General features: G+C 35.3%; 1 protein-coding gene across 4 annotated transcripts; it reads left to right on the forward strand.

Annotated features, from left to right (window-relative positions):
• Nucleotides 1-4,878: 4,878 nt before the first annotated feature.
• Nucleotides 4,879-17,920, forward strand: MSANTD4 (Myb/SANT DNA binding domain containing 4 with coiled-coils). 4 transcript variants are annotated; one of them, XM_081267978.1, is made up of 3 exons: nucleotides 4,879-4,975; nucleotides 14,827-15,446; nucleotides 15,694-17,920. In XM_081267978.1, exons 2-3 carry the CDS (start codon nucleotides 14,985-14,987, stop codon nucleotides 16,267-16,269), a joined length of 1,038 nt encoding a protein of 345 aa, XP_081124104.1. In that variant the 5' UTR covers nucleotides 4,879-4,975; nucleotides 14,827-14,984; the 3' UTR covers nucleotides 16,270-17,920. The 4 variants fall into 4 exon arrangements, with proteins under 4 accessions (XP_081124104.1, XP_081124105.1, XP_081124107.1 ...); XM_081267979.1 differs by lacking the exon at nucleotides 4,879-4,975 and adding an exon at nucleotides 4,982-5,431; XM_081267981.1 differs by lacking the exon at nucleotides 4,879-4,975 and adding an exon at nucleotides 5,466-5,808.
• The last annotated feature ends 323 nt before the right edge of the window (nucleotides 17,921-18,243 follow it).

The following is an 18,243-nucleotide window of genomic DNA, read 5'->3' on the forward strand; positions in this document are numbered from 1 at the left end:
GCTTCTTGCTAAGGAGAATAGATACATAATGATTAAATAAAGCATAGGACCTGGAATCAGGCAGTTCTCTTTTAGTTCCACCACTTCCTTGCTATGTGATTTTATGTAAGCCTCCTAACTTCTGAGCCTCAGTTTCCTTTTTCATAAATAGTGACATGCATTAAACTCTGCCTCAGTTTCCCTAACTATAAATCTCTTAGAAAAGATATGTGTGCAAAGTACTTAAAGGTGGCTAGAAATTATAAGAATGAAAGGAATTAGGAAACTGCAAACTGGGGCCCATTTTGCTGTATACTTTTGGTCTTTTGCTTCTGAAGTAAAAAAAAATTTTAATAAACTGAATAATTTGATGGAGAAGAACAAACTTTTTGAATGGCAGAACAAGGCTTATAAGTAGAATGTGATACAGTGGAGAAAAACAATTGACGCCAGACTGTCTTTGAAACTTTAAAAAAAAAAATCTGCCAGCCCTAAGTAGCTAGTATCTCAACAAAATCTAAAGGAAAATAATTGGAAGAATTTCTGTGGAAAACATACTGTTTTTGCATTCAAAGAAAATTTTTTAGAATCATAAAAAAGCTTTTTATGATTTAAAAGCTTTCAACATCGTTTTATAATTTGTTATGGTTTGAAAGTCCCCACCAAATATTGAAATTTAATTCCCATTGTGAAGATAAAGAGGTGAGACCAGGTGTGACCTTCAGGTAATTAGGAGTAATTCATGGATTAATGGATTCATGGGTTAGTTGGCTATCTTAAGAATGGGTTTGTTATAAAAGCCAGTTTGCTTCTGTGTCTTGGATGTACCCTTTGCAGTATGATGCTTTATGTCACCTTAGGACTCTGAAGAGTACCCTCCAGCAAGAAGGCCTTCATCAGATGTGTACCCTCACCTTGAATTCCATAATTATATGAAATAAATTTTTTTCTTCATAAATTCTTTAATATTAGTATTAGGGTAGGCCCCAAAAGGCTACAGTTAGGTTCCCTCACCAAGACTTCCTGTGGGCTATTTTAAGTATGTAACCAGAAATCTGCTGTTATTGTTAGTCAAGGCCAGAAATACTCTGATTCACTGGATATACTCAAGGTCATGCCTCCAATGATGTAACCTGTTGGCTTTGTGCCTGCTGTGTTTGGCCTGTACATAAAAAGTGTCGATGGAAAAGACTTAGGGACTAATGGTGAAATGGGGGCAAAATGGAACTGGCTGGGTGCTAAAGCTAGAAGTTGGAGGCTGGAGCCTATGACTACCACTGAATAAAGTATGTCTACTATCCTAACTGCATCTTGCATCTTCTTCCACCTACCAGGCTCCAAATCTTCTTTCCTGGGCTACAGCCCCTGCATGAGAGTTAGCATCATGAACAGGAGAGTGTAGATCAGTGGTAAAGCACCATTGGGTTCATTCCATGGTACCAAAAAGCAAACAAAGAAACAAGCAAAAACCCGAAAAGGTATCTGCAGATTGGGAGAAAATATATTCAAAATATATATGTAATTAATAAGGAATTTATACAACTGGATAGCAGAAAAAAAGAAAAAAAAGCACCAAATAACGTAATAGTTATTTAAAATAGGCAAATGACTTTAGTAAATATTTCTTCAAAAGAAATACACAAATGGTCCATAGACATATGAAGAGATGCTACACATTATTAATTATGAGGGAAATGCAAATCAAAATCACAATATATCACTTTATGCCTGCTAGGATAGCTATTGTTTTTTTTAAGTAAGTGTTGATAAAAGATGTAGAATAAAGGGAAAGCTTGTACACTATTGTAGAAATATAAATTCGTATAGCCATTATGGAAAACAATATGGCGTTTCCTCCAAAAATTCAAAATAGAACTATCATAGAATCAGCAATTCAGCAATCCTACCTCTCAATATATAGCCAAAAAAATTGAAATCACAGTCTCAAGAATCAGGAGAATATTTGCATCCCCATGTTTACTGTAGCACTGTTCACAATTGCTAACATATGGGGAAAAAATCTTAGTATTTATGGATGAATAAATAAATAAACAAACTGTGATACACATATAGTAGAATATTATTCAGTCATAAAAATGAAGAAAATACTGCAATCTGCAATAACATGGATAAGTCTGGAGGACTAAGTAAAACAAGCCAGACAATGAAAGACAAATACTATACAATCTCACCTATATGTGGAACCTAAAAAATGTTGAACTCATAGAAGCAGAGGGTAGAACAGTAGCTGGAGGTTGGGTGGCAGAAATAGGGAAATGTTGGTGACTATAGTTAGTATTGTATTGTTTACTTGAAATTTGCTAACAGAGTATACCTTCTTGCTACACACATAAACACTAATGTGACTGTGTGGTAATGAATGTGTTAATTAGCTGATTGTTGCAACCAGTTCACAATGTATATGTATATCAAATCATCATAGTGTAGACTTTGAATACATACATTTTTGTCAATTATACCTCAATAAAATGGGAAAATACTAAAATTAATTAAAAAATGCTTTTCTTTCCAACTGTGCAAGACATTATAATTTCAACTCATAATATTTTAACAATATTACCAATGAAATATTTCACATTGTAAAATATTCTACATCATGCTAAGTCTTGATATCCTCTATATATCTTATGCTCACAGCACATCTCAATTCAGACACTATTTCTTTTATTTGGTCTGTATTTGATTTTTTAAAAAATTATATTTGAAAAGTAGATTCATAAAACTCACATTTCCCAAACATACTTGGAAATCCCTAATAACTGAATTTAATTGTTTTAAAATTAAAGTTAAATACAATTACAATTTAGTTATTCAGTTGGACTAGCTATATATCAAAGACTTGTTTGGTCATTACTGTTGGGTAGTGCAGTTCTAGAATAAGTGTGTAAGTTTGGGTAAAATTTCTAGCTTGACATTAATATTAACAAAAATCAATTCAGTGAACAAAATATCAAGTTGGTAATGGCATACTAATATTGGATATTACCTTTAATCTCTTTATGTTGGTTCATACCCACTCAGAGTAGATAAAGCTAGAAGAAATAGTGAGGTTATCCAGAAAAGATCCTGTAAATAGCAAGGAGACTGAGGCTAATTGGAGGAAGATTAGACTTCATGATATGAAATAAAAAATTTCTCAATACTTAACTCCTTCTAGACTTTATCCCTAATACTGAAGGAAATAGATTCAAATGGTGGATAGATTTTGGAAGAGGACAGAGAGAAGGTGCCTGGTCATTATGGGAGTGGATAGTTCTGTTACTTTTTCATCACGTTCAGCCAAAAAGCATCCACCACAACAAAACCAAAAATTATAAAGTAAATGTTTCTGCATTTTCTGAAAACAACAAAACTTTCTTTTGTTCTACTTAGGCAAATGTATAAACATGTTTCTTTGATAAAGTCATAAGTAAAAATCTGTAAGATTATTCACTACATTTTGAAGAGCATATTTCACACGTGCTTCTTATTTTATGACCTAGAACTCCTCTTACAATATCCAGAAAGGATTCTCCATTGATCAAGAATATTCCATCATTTATTTATCAAATCTTCTTTCAGTAATTATTTTCTAGGCAATTTGCTAGGCAAAGAAAAGAGTTGTATGAAGAAAGGTACTGGTTGTGATGAGAGCTCTCTTGAGTAGGGTTGCTAGATTTAGTAAATAAAAGTAATTCCAAATCTTGCATGGGACATACTTATATTAAAACTTAGTTGATATTTATGTAAACTTCAAATTTAACTTAGCATCCTGTCTCATGTGGCAAACCTACATTAGATGAACAACTTGGAAGTGGAGGTACAGTGGTTGGAGAAGAAAGGAAGGCTTCCTTCAGGAAGTAATTTCTAAAGTGAATCCTGGGCATAGTAGAGAAGAGGCAGGGAAGAACCTTTTGGATAGAAATACAGAAATGCAAACTGGGTCCCAAGGCCACTGTAGTGAAGGAACTGAAAGAAGTAAAAACTGGGGTAAGGAATGCTGAGAATATGATGCCTGAGGGAAAAATAGGAGCCTTACCTTTCAGGATTTTGTAAGCCTTTTAAGGAGTTAGCACTTCAAGGTAAGATTATGAGATTACATATGCTAACGAACTCTAAGCAACTCATCGTGGCTACTGTTTGAATGGTACCAGTTAGGAAGCTACTGAGATAATTTTGGTGAGAGTGAATTAGGGGCCTGAACAGAGGCAGTGGGAAGACAGGTTCACTAGCTCACACCTCAACTGGAGACTGCAGAGAAGGAGACAACTACAAAGAGTAATAGAGAAGAGGGTTGAAACGAAGGAAAACCAGAAGCAGTACGTATTAGGGAAAACACTGAAAAAAGAGTCGACAAGTCAGTTTTACTTATGTATTTATTTATTTATTTTTGAGTAGTCAAAGTAAAAGAAGTGACTAATGGATTTTGCCAAAAGGAAGTCACCGGTGACCTTTGGCAAAGTCAGTCTCAGGGGAATGGTTGACACCAAAGGAAGTCGCAATTGTTTCGGTACTTGATGCTGGCCTGGGAAGCCCGTTAGGTTCAAGAATGTCAATTCTTCTCTTCCCTTTTAACAGTGGGTCGAGGGTGAAGGACGGGAGTAGAGTTTGGAGATGGAGCGGCCAATTCTCCAATCAGGTGGAACAGCGCGGCAAGCTGATCGCTAGGGACCAATCCTTTCCTAGAGGCCACTTGACTGACAGAGACAAGCACCAAAGACTGAGCGCAGAACGGGAGGCGACTCACAAAGGGGCGGATTCCAGGGCACTAACCCGGAACCGGTTTGGGATTCGATTCCCATTGTGAGGCTTGGCCTGAGGCGGGCTCTCGCCCAGAATGGTAGTGCCCTTCGGACCAATGGATGAGCCGCATCTAATGAGCGGCATGTACTCCAGCCAATGGAGGGAGTGAGAAGTTGGTGGGCGGGGAATTAATGAAGCGTCCCTTTTTACCACCCTTAGAGGCGATCTTGTGGAGGTGCTGCCGGGGTCGCAGGTGAGAAGTACGGTGCGGGAGGAGACAGCGAGGGTGACAGGCTCCACCGACCGTGGGTGACCTCGCATGGGGGGAGGGTCCCGGCGGGGTCAGCGGCAGGTTGCGTCTCGCCGCTACCAGCCTCTGACCCTGGCTTTGCAGCGTTAGCGGGACTACAACATTTGAAAGAAGTACCTAGCGCGGCTGTCCCTGATGGGAGAGGGTTAGAAGGGCCCAAACCCCTGTAACAAGGCTGCGGAAGTTTCTGAACACCCCAATCGGGACTCCCATTAAATATTCGGAGAAAGGAATCCTTTTCCAAGTTGCCCCGGTTCTCACCAGGTGCAGCCGCATCATGTGGCTGAGTCAGGTGCGCGCCCCCTGTTCCTGGGTGGCCTCGGGGGAATCCTGTCCTCCTGGTTTCTTCGTAGGGGGTGTTTACTGAGCAGTCCCGCAGGAGGCGGCAGCTTGGAGCAGGTGAATGATACTTTGGTGACTGGCGACTCTTTTCTAAACTCGTTTACCTACAAGTTTTAAAGAAGAACGTACTATTCGGGAGGGAAGTTAATTTCCTTTAAGAACATTGGGGAGCAGGAATCATACTTTAAAGAGGATTGGGGTGGACATTGAGGGAAGTTTTGTAGGTGTGTGATACTTTTCTTCTCCAATTGCTTAATGAATTTACCCTTTCATTTTTTTTTAACGCAGATTTTACCGCCTGATTTTTCTCAGACCTCTTAATTATGTCTTATCATGCAATATAGGAACGGAACTTCATTCTCAATTGTTAGTCCTTGTTAAAAATTGCCTGTTATAATATTGTTTTGGTGGTGCGTCATCTGCATGAGGATTACGTAAGTGAACTGCATATTATTCCTATTTCCTGACAGTAAAGAATGATTGTGAGATGGGATTTCAGGAAAATGACTCTTCTCTGTGATTGTACATTACAGGTCTATAAGTTTTAAAGATTGCAACTATTGAGTTCCCTCCTCTGAAGATGGGGATGGCAATCAAAAATGGGATGGCATTTTATGGCATGTTATATTCGGTGTCTAACACATAGTAGGAACTTAATAAATATATACATTTTTTGATGGCAGAAAACCCAAGCTTCCAAAATATAAAGAAGACAGAAAGATATGCATTCCTGAAAACATAGCCATTATGTGTGTTAGCAAATTTTAACAACACAATATGCACTGAGGCTGGCACCTTTTTTTTTTTTTAACTTCGAAAATGTCAAGCTTTCATGCAAAGGTTTTTTTCACACAATAAGCCAAGACTGTCAGGAAGTCTAAGATGTGTTCTAATATTGGTTTTGATGAAGTAGTTCATTAGCTCAGCATAGATCACTCATGGCTTTGCAGCGTTAGCGGGACTACAACATTTGAAAGAAGTACTTAGTGCAGCTGTCCCTGAAGGGGCACCACATTAGAAGCTAGAAGTATGGAGATAGAAATTCTTGGGAAAAATATGAAAATGGCAACAACTGTTGTCAAATTTTGACAATGACTGTTGTCAAAAAATATATTGACTTGGTGGTAAAAGCACTGCTATTTCTGCTGTTCCAATAAATTTACACCAAATTGATGAAATGATCTCAGATTCTAAGAGCAATAAAACCTGATGGTGGTTATCTGCATAAATTAGGATTCTCTTGACAATTTCAGTCATTGTTTATCATGTATTTGTTCTTATAGTTTGTATAGTATTATAGTAATAGTGCCTCCATATAAAAGGTAACCCTGAATTTCAAAAAAATGTGAACTTTCATAGTTATATTTGTCTTGTTCAGTACATTTTCTGATCAAAGTTCAGGGTGTTATTAAACCAACATTAAAGATTAGCTGATATTTGGCCCCGACCTAGTTTCTTAGCTTTAATTCCTGATACCTTCACCTTTTTTCGTTTCCCTCATTAGTCTATTCATGTATAAGACCCACATCAAAAGCTAATTCCTTCTCAAAACCCTTTTTGATCCCATCGAAGATTTCTCCTTCTGGATATTCAGGGTATTTTGTTAGTACTTCTTTATTGTACTCTTCATATATTAGCATTAATCTTCAGTAAAGAAATAGTTGCTTACTATGTCCAGTTACTGTACTAAGAGGTAATGATAGTACATATTTCTTGTGGGCTTACTATATCTTTGAAACTTCTTAATTGCATTTTCTCTTTTAAATCTTAAAACATCATGAGTCTTATTTTTATTTCCGTTTATAGATGAGGAAACAAGTACAAAAGGTTACTTTGCTTGTCACAGAGCTATTAAGTGGTGGAATTGGCATATAAGCCTATGTAGTCTGTATTCATGACCTTCACTTTGCAGATTCATTATAATTTTTTATGTGCATTTCATTATGCATCTATGTTTTACTAATTTCACTAGATTGTAAATTATTTGACAACAGGAGTAATATATTTAGCTTTGATTTCCTGTTGCTTTTAATGTAAAATAAGTGACTGTAGTATAGTCTGATAGTAGAAGTATATGGCAAGAACATTGGACTTATGTGAATGAGAACAGAAAAGTGCCCTAGAACAGGAGACATTTAAATTGAGTTCTAAACGATGAGTAGACATTTGCTAGACAAAAGGGCAGACACCATGGGAGTTGGGGAGATGGGCTAGAGAACACAACTGTGATAGTCCTCAAATAAATAGGGATCATGACATTGCTGTGGTGTCCAGTGTAGTAGTCAGTATCCACACGTTGCTGTTGAGTACTTGAAATATGGCTAGATTTAACATGTGAAGTATAAAATACTGACTGGCATTTGAAAAGTATGTAAAATACCTCAGTAATTTCTTAAATTGATTACATGTTGAAAGGATAACATTTAGGATATATTGCGTTAAATAAAATAGAATTCATTTTTACATGTTTCTCTTTACTTTTTTAATGTGGTTACTAGAGGATTTAAATTTATATATAGCTCTTATAATTTCTATTGGACAACACAGTTCTAGAATTTAGAGGAATGTTATAACTGCCACTGATTTCATGTGCACTGTGCCTACACGTTTGTTGGAAAAAGTGGGTTGGGGTTGGTACTAGGGTGATGGTTAAAATTGGAAAAGGTAAATATGATGGTATGTTGGTAAGACTCCATAATGAGTTTATAACAGGAAGAGAGGAGGAGCAAGGTAAGCAAACTTAGCTCTTAAGTGCGGTAGAAAGCCTTTGAAAGGCTTTTAGGGACTCTACATATTTGATAAATGAAGCAGTATTTCTTAATTATTCAGTCTGATAATGGATATTTCAGATTTATATTCTTAAGTTAGTCATAATATTTCTAATAAAGATATGGGTGTCTAAAGACATTCTACTTATAAGAATGCTTTATTCTCAGAAGAGTAGTCTGTTTCTTAAGTCTAAATTCACTTACCTGTATTGGTTGATGTGTTTCCAATAAATAGAGGTGTGAGTTGGTTCTTATGATTCAGAGACATTCTTCTGGCTTCTGACATAACATTATGTCAGGCATTCCCCCCACCCCTCAAATAAACTGACTTTTTCTACCTTGTCTTTTGTGGTAGGTGAATTTTTCCTCAATGATCTCTGAAAAGAAATTTCTTAGCAGTAATAGCATTTGTACTCCTTGCTTTTCTGTATATGTTTGAACAAGTAGGTTTTTAACACTGATTGTCTAAGCAGGATTGTTCTCAGTTTTGTCTGCCAATGAATATTACCTAGAGATCACTTTAAATTCTTAATGCTTGCCTCTATTGCAAAAAATTGTTTTATATGGTCAGAGATGGGGATTGGTCATAGATACTTTGAAAAACTCCTTAGGTGATTGATTGATTGTGTGTGTGTGTGTGTGTGCGCGCGCGTGTGTTCATGGGCATGTGCCCATTTGCTACTAGGTAAATGGATGTGGCTAGTACAAAGTAAGATGTACCTGTAACTATAAAATTCATACTGGATTTTAAAAATAGTGAAAAAACAAGAATGGAAATGGAAATAGTACTCAGTAATTTTGTATTGATTACATAATACAATGATAATATATTGAATATATGGTGTTAAATAAAATTTGTTAAAATCAATTGTACCTCTTTGTTTTATTTTTACTGTAGATACTAGGAAATTTTAAATTATATGCATGGTTCACATATTTTATTGGTTACTATAAAGAGAGGAGGAGCAAGGTAAGCAAATTTAGCTCTTAAGTGCAAACTTAGCTCTTAACTTAGTTATTTAAGTTGTAGTCCTAGGACCAACAGTATCACATGCTATTATAAACACATATGATTTTTCTGGGAAGAATCTTAAGAAATTATTAGTTACATTGCTGGTAGGGAGACTTTAACTTTATTTTGTACCATTACTTAGATTTTTTAAACATATATGCATATTTTTACTTTTTATATCAATAAATTTGTAAGATATATATTTGTGAGACTTAAAATATCTAATTTTCTATAATAAAAATCCCTCATAAGTAGATTTTTAACATAATTTTAATCTCCTCATAGTAAAATATGCCATGGGCTAACAAACAGTCACATGGTTAAAGCAGTGATGACTTATACACATGATCCTTAGAGCGAGTAATGGTGGTGAACAGAGTTGGTGAGCTTGCTGTCTAGCATAGCATGTTCTGTGTCTAGCACAGCATGTTTTGCCTCTGTGAATATGTGCACAAATGAACATGTATATATACATTTCCTTTCCCATTTTTGTTGACTTGTATTAACTATAGTATCCATACAGGGGTGACGATATGCTAACGCTGTGTCTATAATAATATGACATGGTGCATATATTTCATCATGCAACATAGTATTTGGTTTATTCATGCAGTACCCTATTGATGAATGTACTTTTACCATGCTTTTACCTTAAAAATGTAATAGTTCAAGAAACTATTTAAATGCTCTGAAACAGTCTGTATCTTTTAGAAACAAAAAGTCATTCTTCTTACCACATTTTAGATAATTTAATATGGAATTGGATGTCACTTTAGCTCTCTGTTCTATTTTTAGGACATCTAACCTCTGATCCCGTTTTTCAAAATGTCTTTTATAACCTGCTTATACTCAGTAGATACCCCTAAGAAGTAAGATAGTCTGTTTGCTGAAAAAAAAAAAAATTCAGAATTTTTTTAGCCTATTAACTGTTAAATTCTTTGGCATGGTTATGAGGTGAGTAGTTTAGTACCTAATGTCTTCACTAACTGATTCTTGCCTATGTTGACTTAGATTGCCTTCTTCCCTTAATATTAAGCTTTTTGTACCCATGGAAATTTCAGTTTTTCTTTCTTACCTTCCTTCATTTATTTTCTGTTTCTTTTTCTTTTCCCATCTGCTGAGCACGTTCTTTTAATTTTATATTTTTTACATCCTCCTAATTGTTAGGCATACTACCAGGTATTGAAGATACTGTCTTTGGAGCAGGTAGACTACCCTCTTCCAGGTCCTCAGTGGTGGGACAAATGATGAAAAAAGGAAAAAGCCAAGTTTGACTTCAGTAATTCCTTTGAGTTATCTTTCAACTTAGTGTACCAAGAAGCAGCAAACTGAGGCTGGGTTAGTGATGTATGTCAGTTTGCTTCATTTCTTTTATTGTGCACTATAAACATGGTACCTTATGAGCATTTTCAGTCTCTAGAGGAAAGCTGAATTCTTACCCATCCTATTGGATAGCTTAAATTGAAAAAGGATTGTTAGGCCTGAGTGCTAGTTAAATATGATTCTCTAAAACTATTTTCTAAAATGTTCACTAAATTTGCTTGGGATCTAATGTTAAAACATACCATTTCCATTTCTTTCATCTTATTAGTGGATGTTATTTGATATGTGCAAATATTGTAGCCATAGTGTTTTGACTGATTTTTAGCTCCCAGCATGACATCTGTGAAAATAGAGTTGAGATGTACACATTTAGCATTTGTGAGCTTTCATGAGTAGGCTCCATAATATCATATATATATATATATATATATATATATATATATATATATATATATTATAAAGCATAGTAATAAAGAACCATAGACCTCCCATTCAGCTTACTTGGAACAATACCAATATTGTGACCTCTGTTTCATTTTGTCTTTGATGAAATAAAATTTAAAAGCTTTTAATAGTGCTTAATATATGACAGTAACTGTTCTCCATATTTTACTAAATCTTTTTTTTTTTTGCTTGTATTGTCTCTGAAACAACATTATCATCATTATTTTCCAAATAAAATTGCATACAAAGAGCTTAAAGGCCCCCCACCTACGAAGTGGTAGATCTAAATCTAATCCCTGGATTCTGACTCCAGAATTTGTGTTTATAACAACTATATGTACTGTCTTTTTTAATGATGTTTTAATTTGTTAGTATATTTTCTTATATTCTTTTGACAAAAGGCTTAGATTTGACTGAAAGGCTAGCATATACATAGAATAATATTAAGCATGCTGTCACTGATTATATTCCAATTTAATGGATTTCAATTTATCAGTAAATGTCTTTGAGAAATTCTGTTTCAGACATAGTTTGCTTGTAGTCCTGTTTTTGTTTTTATATACTTTGCTCTTTTTTGTATGTGTTTGTGGAATTGACGGTTGATTTTTTTGAGAGTACATTTTCTGCTGTTTAGAATTTTTCATTCTCTCTGACTTCTGTTTCAACAGCAAGTGGCCATTCAGGAAATGGTTATTTCACATGAGTGAGTAGAAACAAAAAGATAGGGTGTTTGGCATATATTTGGTGATTTTTCTAGATACACACAAAGCCTGTGGAACAAAGATTACCGGAAACTAGAAAAGATAAAATATGAATAAAAGTTTGACGAAATGGAAATAAATGCTGTCTTGGTAAAGTTTAAGAATGAGGAGTTAGCAACCACTTTTAACTGTAAAAGAGTATTCAAACAGTAAAAGAAAAGATTTTTGTGTGTTTTAAAAATTTAACCTTATTTGTTTATTTTTGCTTTAGTAGAAGGTACCATTTCCATCATGAATTAGTAGAGAAATATTTTGCACATCAGTAAAAATTTAAAACTGGTAGTCATGAAAGTGTTTGAGAAAACCAGGTTAATAGGTAAACTGAGATATAATAAAATTTTTAAAAGTTTATTTGAGGAAATAGTGATTTATAAATTGGGCAGCTCCAAACTAGGAGTGTTTCAGTGATTCTGCAGAGGAAGTGCCAGGAGAAGGCTTTTATAGAATGAACATGGAAGTAAAGCAATGAAAATATTTGATGCATTACATTTATATGGTTGCCTCCATCATTCTATAACTGTAAAAGTTGGCTGCTTCTGATTGGTTGGCCTTAGTTTTTTTTTTTTTTTTTTTTAAATGTGGCATTTACAAGAAGTAGCCCAAGTATTTCACTTATATTTGCAAATCAAAGGAAGGTCACTTAGGAGATCTAACTGATTACTTTGTTCAGGGATTCTTCAGGCCTTCTCTCCATTTTTATTTACTTTAATACATGACAGGGAAAACATAACTGGTTGAAGTTTGGAGTTTTTCTGCTTATATATGGAATTTATCTGGACATTCCACATAGATAGGAATCTGTTCCTTTTGAAAATCTGCTAAGTGGTATCTCAAAATTCATCAGCAACACATTTCTGATTTAGCTGTCACAAGCTGATAATTAAGTTGAAGTAGATGTGACACAGAGAACTCGGATATAAATCCTGTCATTTAAGTAGCTGTGTGCAAATTAATCTTTCAATTTTGTTTTAAAAATAGAAATAACTGGTATCTTTAATACAGTGCTGTGGTGGGGACTAAATGACAGGATTTGGAACTTTATGAGTATTTGGTATTTTTTCTTCATAATGTCAGGAAAAGTTTATAGTCAAGCAGTGAGAGAGTTGGAAAGGTCTTTAGCAATCTCATTCCATCCTCTCATTATGTAGGCTGTATTCTATGGCAGTATTCGTTGAGTGAATTTGAAGTCAGAAATATAGTTTTATAAGTATTGCTTATTCTTTCAGTCATTGTTTTCTTTTACATACTTTTAAAAATCAAATAAGAGATTTTCTAACCTTTATTCCTCTCTTTTTTTTTTTCAGTTAAACCAATATTTATAAAGCAGTATGTGCTACATTATACAAGGCACTTGAACCTTTTTAGTAGATGGTTTCATTTTCTGCCTCTAGGAAAAAAAAAAAGTGAATTCCTGACTCAAGTCTGAATATCTGTCCCAACCTTCTTAATGTACCTTCCCACAATGCAAAGTCTGGATACCAGAAAAACATTTCCTAGGTCCATTACAATGAGGATTTTGATATACTTTATATTCATTCCACCAACCAATTACTCTTATATCAGACTTGGAATCAAGGTAGGCAAGAGAGCCAGATGTGTGAAACATCCATTTTACTGATTGATATATAGGTCTTGTTCAGAGATTCTCAAACTTCAGCATGTATTGCAGTCTTCTAGAGGGCTTATTGAAACACATTTGCTGGGTCCTACCTCTAGCGTTCCACATTCAGTTAGTCTAATGTGGGGCTAGAAAAGTTGACCTTTTTCAGAAGTTTCAGATACTCTCTTGGATGATACTATAGCATAAACGTCATCTGGAAATTGGAGAAACATTCTGTTTTAGATCTTAAGTGCTTGAATGAGGATTCTTTTTCCTTCAGAATTTATATTGAAATTTTGCCACATGACTATTTTAAAAATTATTTCACAGAGACTGAAAGTATACCTAGTTACTTGCTAAATCACAATGTTTAAACTCTACAATAAAAAGTGGCCAGAATGTTATAAAGTATTGCTGAGAAATTCTATGAAGAAAATCAAATAATTAAAAGCATTAATTAGAAATAAATATACCATTCAACTGGGTTTTATTTCATGTTAGATGTTGGGGGTGGGTTGAGGGAATGGGGAGGTCATAGTATGCATTGAGGGACAGAATTAGAGTGGTAAACTAAGAATTGTACCCTAGATCCCCAAATATTTAGAAATTTAAAATTTTGTTTTTTCTTTTAATCAACAATGTTGTTCTTTTCTGATTAATAGGTGGGATGGCTGAGGAAAAATCTTTACCATTTTTACATTACCCCTTTAATTTGTTGTATCCTTATGTTTTTATTAAGGAAATTTTATTCTCAGTTTACAGATTCTAAAAGTGAGTTTTAATTTTTGAAGTGGTAAAATGTGGATAATTCTTATTTTTTTGAACAGACATTGTCTCAAACCAGTTTCTGAGTTTTATTCATTTTACAGCTTAGACTTTCAGTTTTCCTGTTTTCAGTATTCCAAATGGCCCTTTTAACAGATCACCTTATTCATTCAGTGTATATTTGTGTTGTGCTTGCCACATGCCAGAAACTAAGGCCTGAGAAAGTGATGGTGAGCAGAAATATCCTTGTCCTCAAACTTATGAAGTGGGAAAGGGAGTCTCTGAGCCATATTTTAGCAAAAGTACAAAAGTAGAATAGACTTTATGCTGTTTGACTTACCAAGAAAAGCTTCAATGAAAACATGTTTAATTTGGGGGCTGAAGCATGAGGAATTGAGTAGGCCAAGAAGGAAGCAGTCCATTTTCTAGGCAGAGGGAACAGTGTGTTAACAAAGGCTTTGAAGAAGGGAAAAAACTTGAAAGGAATAGATGACTGAGAGAAGTCCTGTGTAGTTGGAGACTACAGGTTGATTTAAAGAGAGAAGGAGCTAGAACAGTGGGAAGTGGGTCAAAAGTGCAGCTGGTGAGCAACCATTGCAGCATTCCAGGTGAGAAGATGGCAGCTGGGATCATGGTAGTATTGGCAAAGATAGAGAAGAAGGCAATTTTAAGCCAAAGAGTGTTGTAGGTTTTTGTTTCTTTTTAAATTAATGTGGCTTATTGGGGTTAACAGAAGTTGAAGTTTGATCGATTGATTTTACTTTTCTTTTTCCCTTTAGGAATTATTATCCAGCCTGCCTCTACTACTAGATGAGTAGAAAATTGAGTGATTTAAACTAAGTTGCCAACAAGGGTTTGTCCTTGATTCATGTGCTTTGCAGCACTCTTCAATTTCTTTTCACATCTTCTGTAAAAACTCCATTTAATTAGAAAAAAAATGAAGCAGTTAAAAAGAAAAAGGAAAAGCAATTTTAGTGTTCAAGAAACTCAGACCCTTTTGAAAGAAATTACCAAAAGGAAAGAAGTCATCTTTTCCAAGCAGCTCAATACAACAATAAACGTGATGAAGCGAATGGCTTGGGAGGAGATAGCACAGTGTGTGAATGCTGTAGGAGAAGGAGAACAGAGGACAGGGACAGAAGTGAAAAGAAGGTACCTTGACTGGCGAGCACTTATGAAGAGAAAGAGGATGAAAGCAAATATTAAGCTGGTTGGATCGGGGTTTCCACTTCCCACATCTGATTTAGATGACTCTCTTACTGAAGAGATAGATGAAAAGATTGGATTCCGAAATGATCCAAATTTTGATTGGCAAAATGTGGCAGATTTCAGGGATGCAGGTGGATCCTTAACCGAGGTCAAAGTGGAAGAAGAAGAAAGGGACCCCCAGAGTCCTGAAGTAAGTATTAGCCTGTGACATTTTATGCCAGTGTGTGTGTGTGTGTGTGTGTGTGTGTGTGTGTGTGTAAGTATATAATTCTTGATTGTTTCAGTGATATCTGGCAATTCAATGTAAAGGGTTTTCACAATTCAAATTAAATGGTTTTATGTGTTTAAACAATACAGAAGGTCTTTTAAGAGCAATTTGAACAAATTGGCTACTGTGAAGTAGAAATAACATTGAAAATCATTTTCTCTTTTCTCAGTTTGAGATTGAGGAGGAGGAGGAAATGCTGTCATCTGTCATACCAGATTCCAGGAGGGAAAATGAACTTCCTGACTTCCCCCACATTGATGAGTTTTTCACCCTTAACTCAACACCATCCAGGTCTGCATATGATGAGCCCCACTTGCTTGTAAACATAGAGAAACAGAAACTAGAGTTGGAAAAGCGGCGACTAGATATTGAGGCGGAAAGGCTGCAGGTGGAAAAGGAACGCCTACAGATAGAGAAGGAGAGGTTGCGCCATTTAGACATGGAGCATGAGCGGCTGCAGCTAGAGAAGGAGCGGCTGCAGATTGAGAGAGAGAAATTGAGGTTACAGATAGTCAATTCTGAGAAACCGTCTCTGGAAAATGAACTTGGCCAAGGAGAAAAGTCCATGCTTCAGCCACAGGACATAGAAACAGAGAAGTTAAAACTTGAGCGAGAACGCTTGCAGCTGGAAAAAGATAGGCTGCAGTTTTTGAAGTTTGAATCTGAGAAGCTACAGATTGAAAAGGAACGCCTGCAAGTGGAGAAAGAGAGACTTAGAATTCAGAAGGAAGGACACTTGCAGTGATTTCTTTAGGTGGCCATTTAGTGACTGTTAATAGACTAGGTTTTTCTCATACCAGGTGATATAAAGGTGATTTTTGGATTAGCTTTTTTTTTTTTTTTTTTAATTACCTAATGCCAGTGTTTTCAGTAGGAAAAAGATAGATATGTGTGGGTGATTATATGCTTGAATAGTATATTATATAAAAATCTCTGTGCCCTAGTATAAACACAATAGCAGAAATTATTGTGCTAGACTCTTCACATTAGTAATATTATGTAGAGTCTTGTATTATCTGTGCACTCAGAGTTTACAATTATGTCTGTTAAATTCTAACCCAGTGGTTCTAAACTAGGGCTGATTTTGGCCCCCAGAAAACATTTGACAATGTCTGGAGACATTTTTGTCAAAACCGGTATGGGATGGCAAGTTGCTACACTGGCTAATATGTAAAGCCCAGGGATCCTGCTGAACATCTATAATGCATAAGATGCACAGTTAAGAATTTGTAAACCCAAAATGTCATTCATGCCAGGTTTAAAAAACCATATCCTAGCCCAACTAAGCCCCTCTGTAATGTTTTAGAATATTAAAAACCTCAAATTATGTAGGTAGATACTTAAATTGCCAAAAACTTTGAATGAACTATGAAACATGACTGTAGTATATTGAATATAGGAAGTGATGAAGATTATAGGTATTTTATCTCCATGTTTTCATCTATAATAGCCTGATATTCAGAAAACGACAGGGAACTCAGAGATTGTCTAAAATTGGCCACTTTGAAACAAAGTTCATTCATCTATTGATGCTTTAGAAGCAACATACAACTTGAAAACTTTGGTTCCCTTTCCTCTTTGAATCTGTTGTCTCAGTTTGAATATAAAAATTGTCATTTTAATCATGTACTGAAGTGTTATGTAAGAGAATGATAGAAGCTAGTAAAAATGTTACCAGTGTAAAAGTGGTGCCAAACAATCTGTGAGCTTGGACCCAGAACATGGTTGCTTGACTTTTAAAATAAAGACTGTTTGGGAGTAGGAAGTGAGGAGAATTTCATGTGTATCAAATAATGATGATGATGTTAAAATAATGAAATAATGATAATAGCTGAGTGTTATTGGTGGGGAGAGCACTAACACAAAATTTGACCTAACCTGTACAACGTTCGTGAGTATAGTGCTGTTATTCCTGAATCTGAGGCTCATAGAAGTCACAGTGAGTAAATGACTGTTTTTTGTTTTTTTCCATTGTAGTACGTTTTGTCTTTGCCCCTCTGCGAGAAGCAAAGTTTGTACCCTCAGTCTCTTTGCTGCTCTGAGGCCAAGAGCTTGCTTAACCTGGTAATTTGCCTTCAGTTTCCTGAAGGTGCTTTTTCCACAGTCAAGATGAGGCTGATACACACTGAAGTTGAAAATGGCTGCACAAGTTCACTTTGTGTTTTCTGATTTCCAGGGCTGATATGTAGCTTTAATACATACTCTTCTATTGGCATACTACCTTGATTCTGTGTTTGTTTCTTATTAAGAACAGCTTGAAATCATGTTGACATTGAGTATGGGTATGCAAGAGAAAAATATACTTCTGCTTACTTACCCTGATTTTAAATAGTGTTATTTTTCTATAACTATAATAAATGCGTCTGCCATAGAAATAAATTTGCCTATTCTATTTGTCTGAAAGTTTATCATTTCAAGTGATGCTCAGTGCTCATGGGTAGTGGTTAACAAGCTTGGGAGAGATCCCTATCGTGGTGAATGGGGGCAAGAGCCTAACATTCGTGCTAGGCTTGGAGCTATGTGTCACATAATTATCTCTTTGCCCCTCGAAACAACCCTTAAGCTAAGTCATGTTATCTTCATTTTTTATAAGAAGTAAACTTCCTAGATTCAATTAACTAAATGCCTAAAAAATTATATGCCAATATTGACCCAAAATTTTAGCATAAGATCTCCTAGGAGAAATAGTGAATATATAGGTGAAATCACACTGTAGCTT

The sequence above is a fragment of the Spermophilus citellus genome, assembly GCF_964194105.1.
Source record: "Spermophilus citellus genome assembly, chromosome: 2".
Taxonomy (NCBI): Eukaryota; Metazoa; Chordata; class Mammalia; order Rodentia; family Sciuridae; genus Spermophilus; species Spermophilus citellus.

Coding starts and splice junctions, on each gene's coding strand:
- MSANTD4 (XM_081267978.1), top strand. CDS start 14,985: ATGAAGCAGTTAAAAAGAAAAAGGAAAAGCAATTTTAGTGTTCAAGAA. Junction 15,447..15,693: donor GGGACCCCCAGAGTCCTGAA/GTAAGTATTAGC, acceptor CTCTTTTCTCAG/TTTGAGATTGAGGAGGAGGA.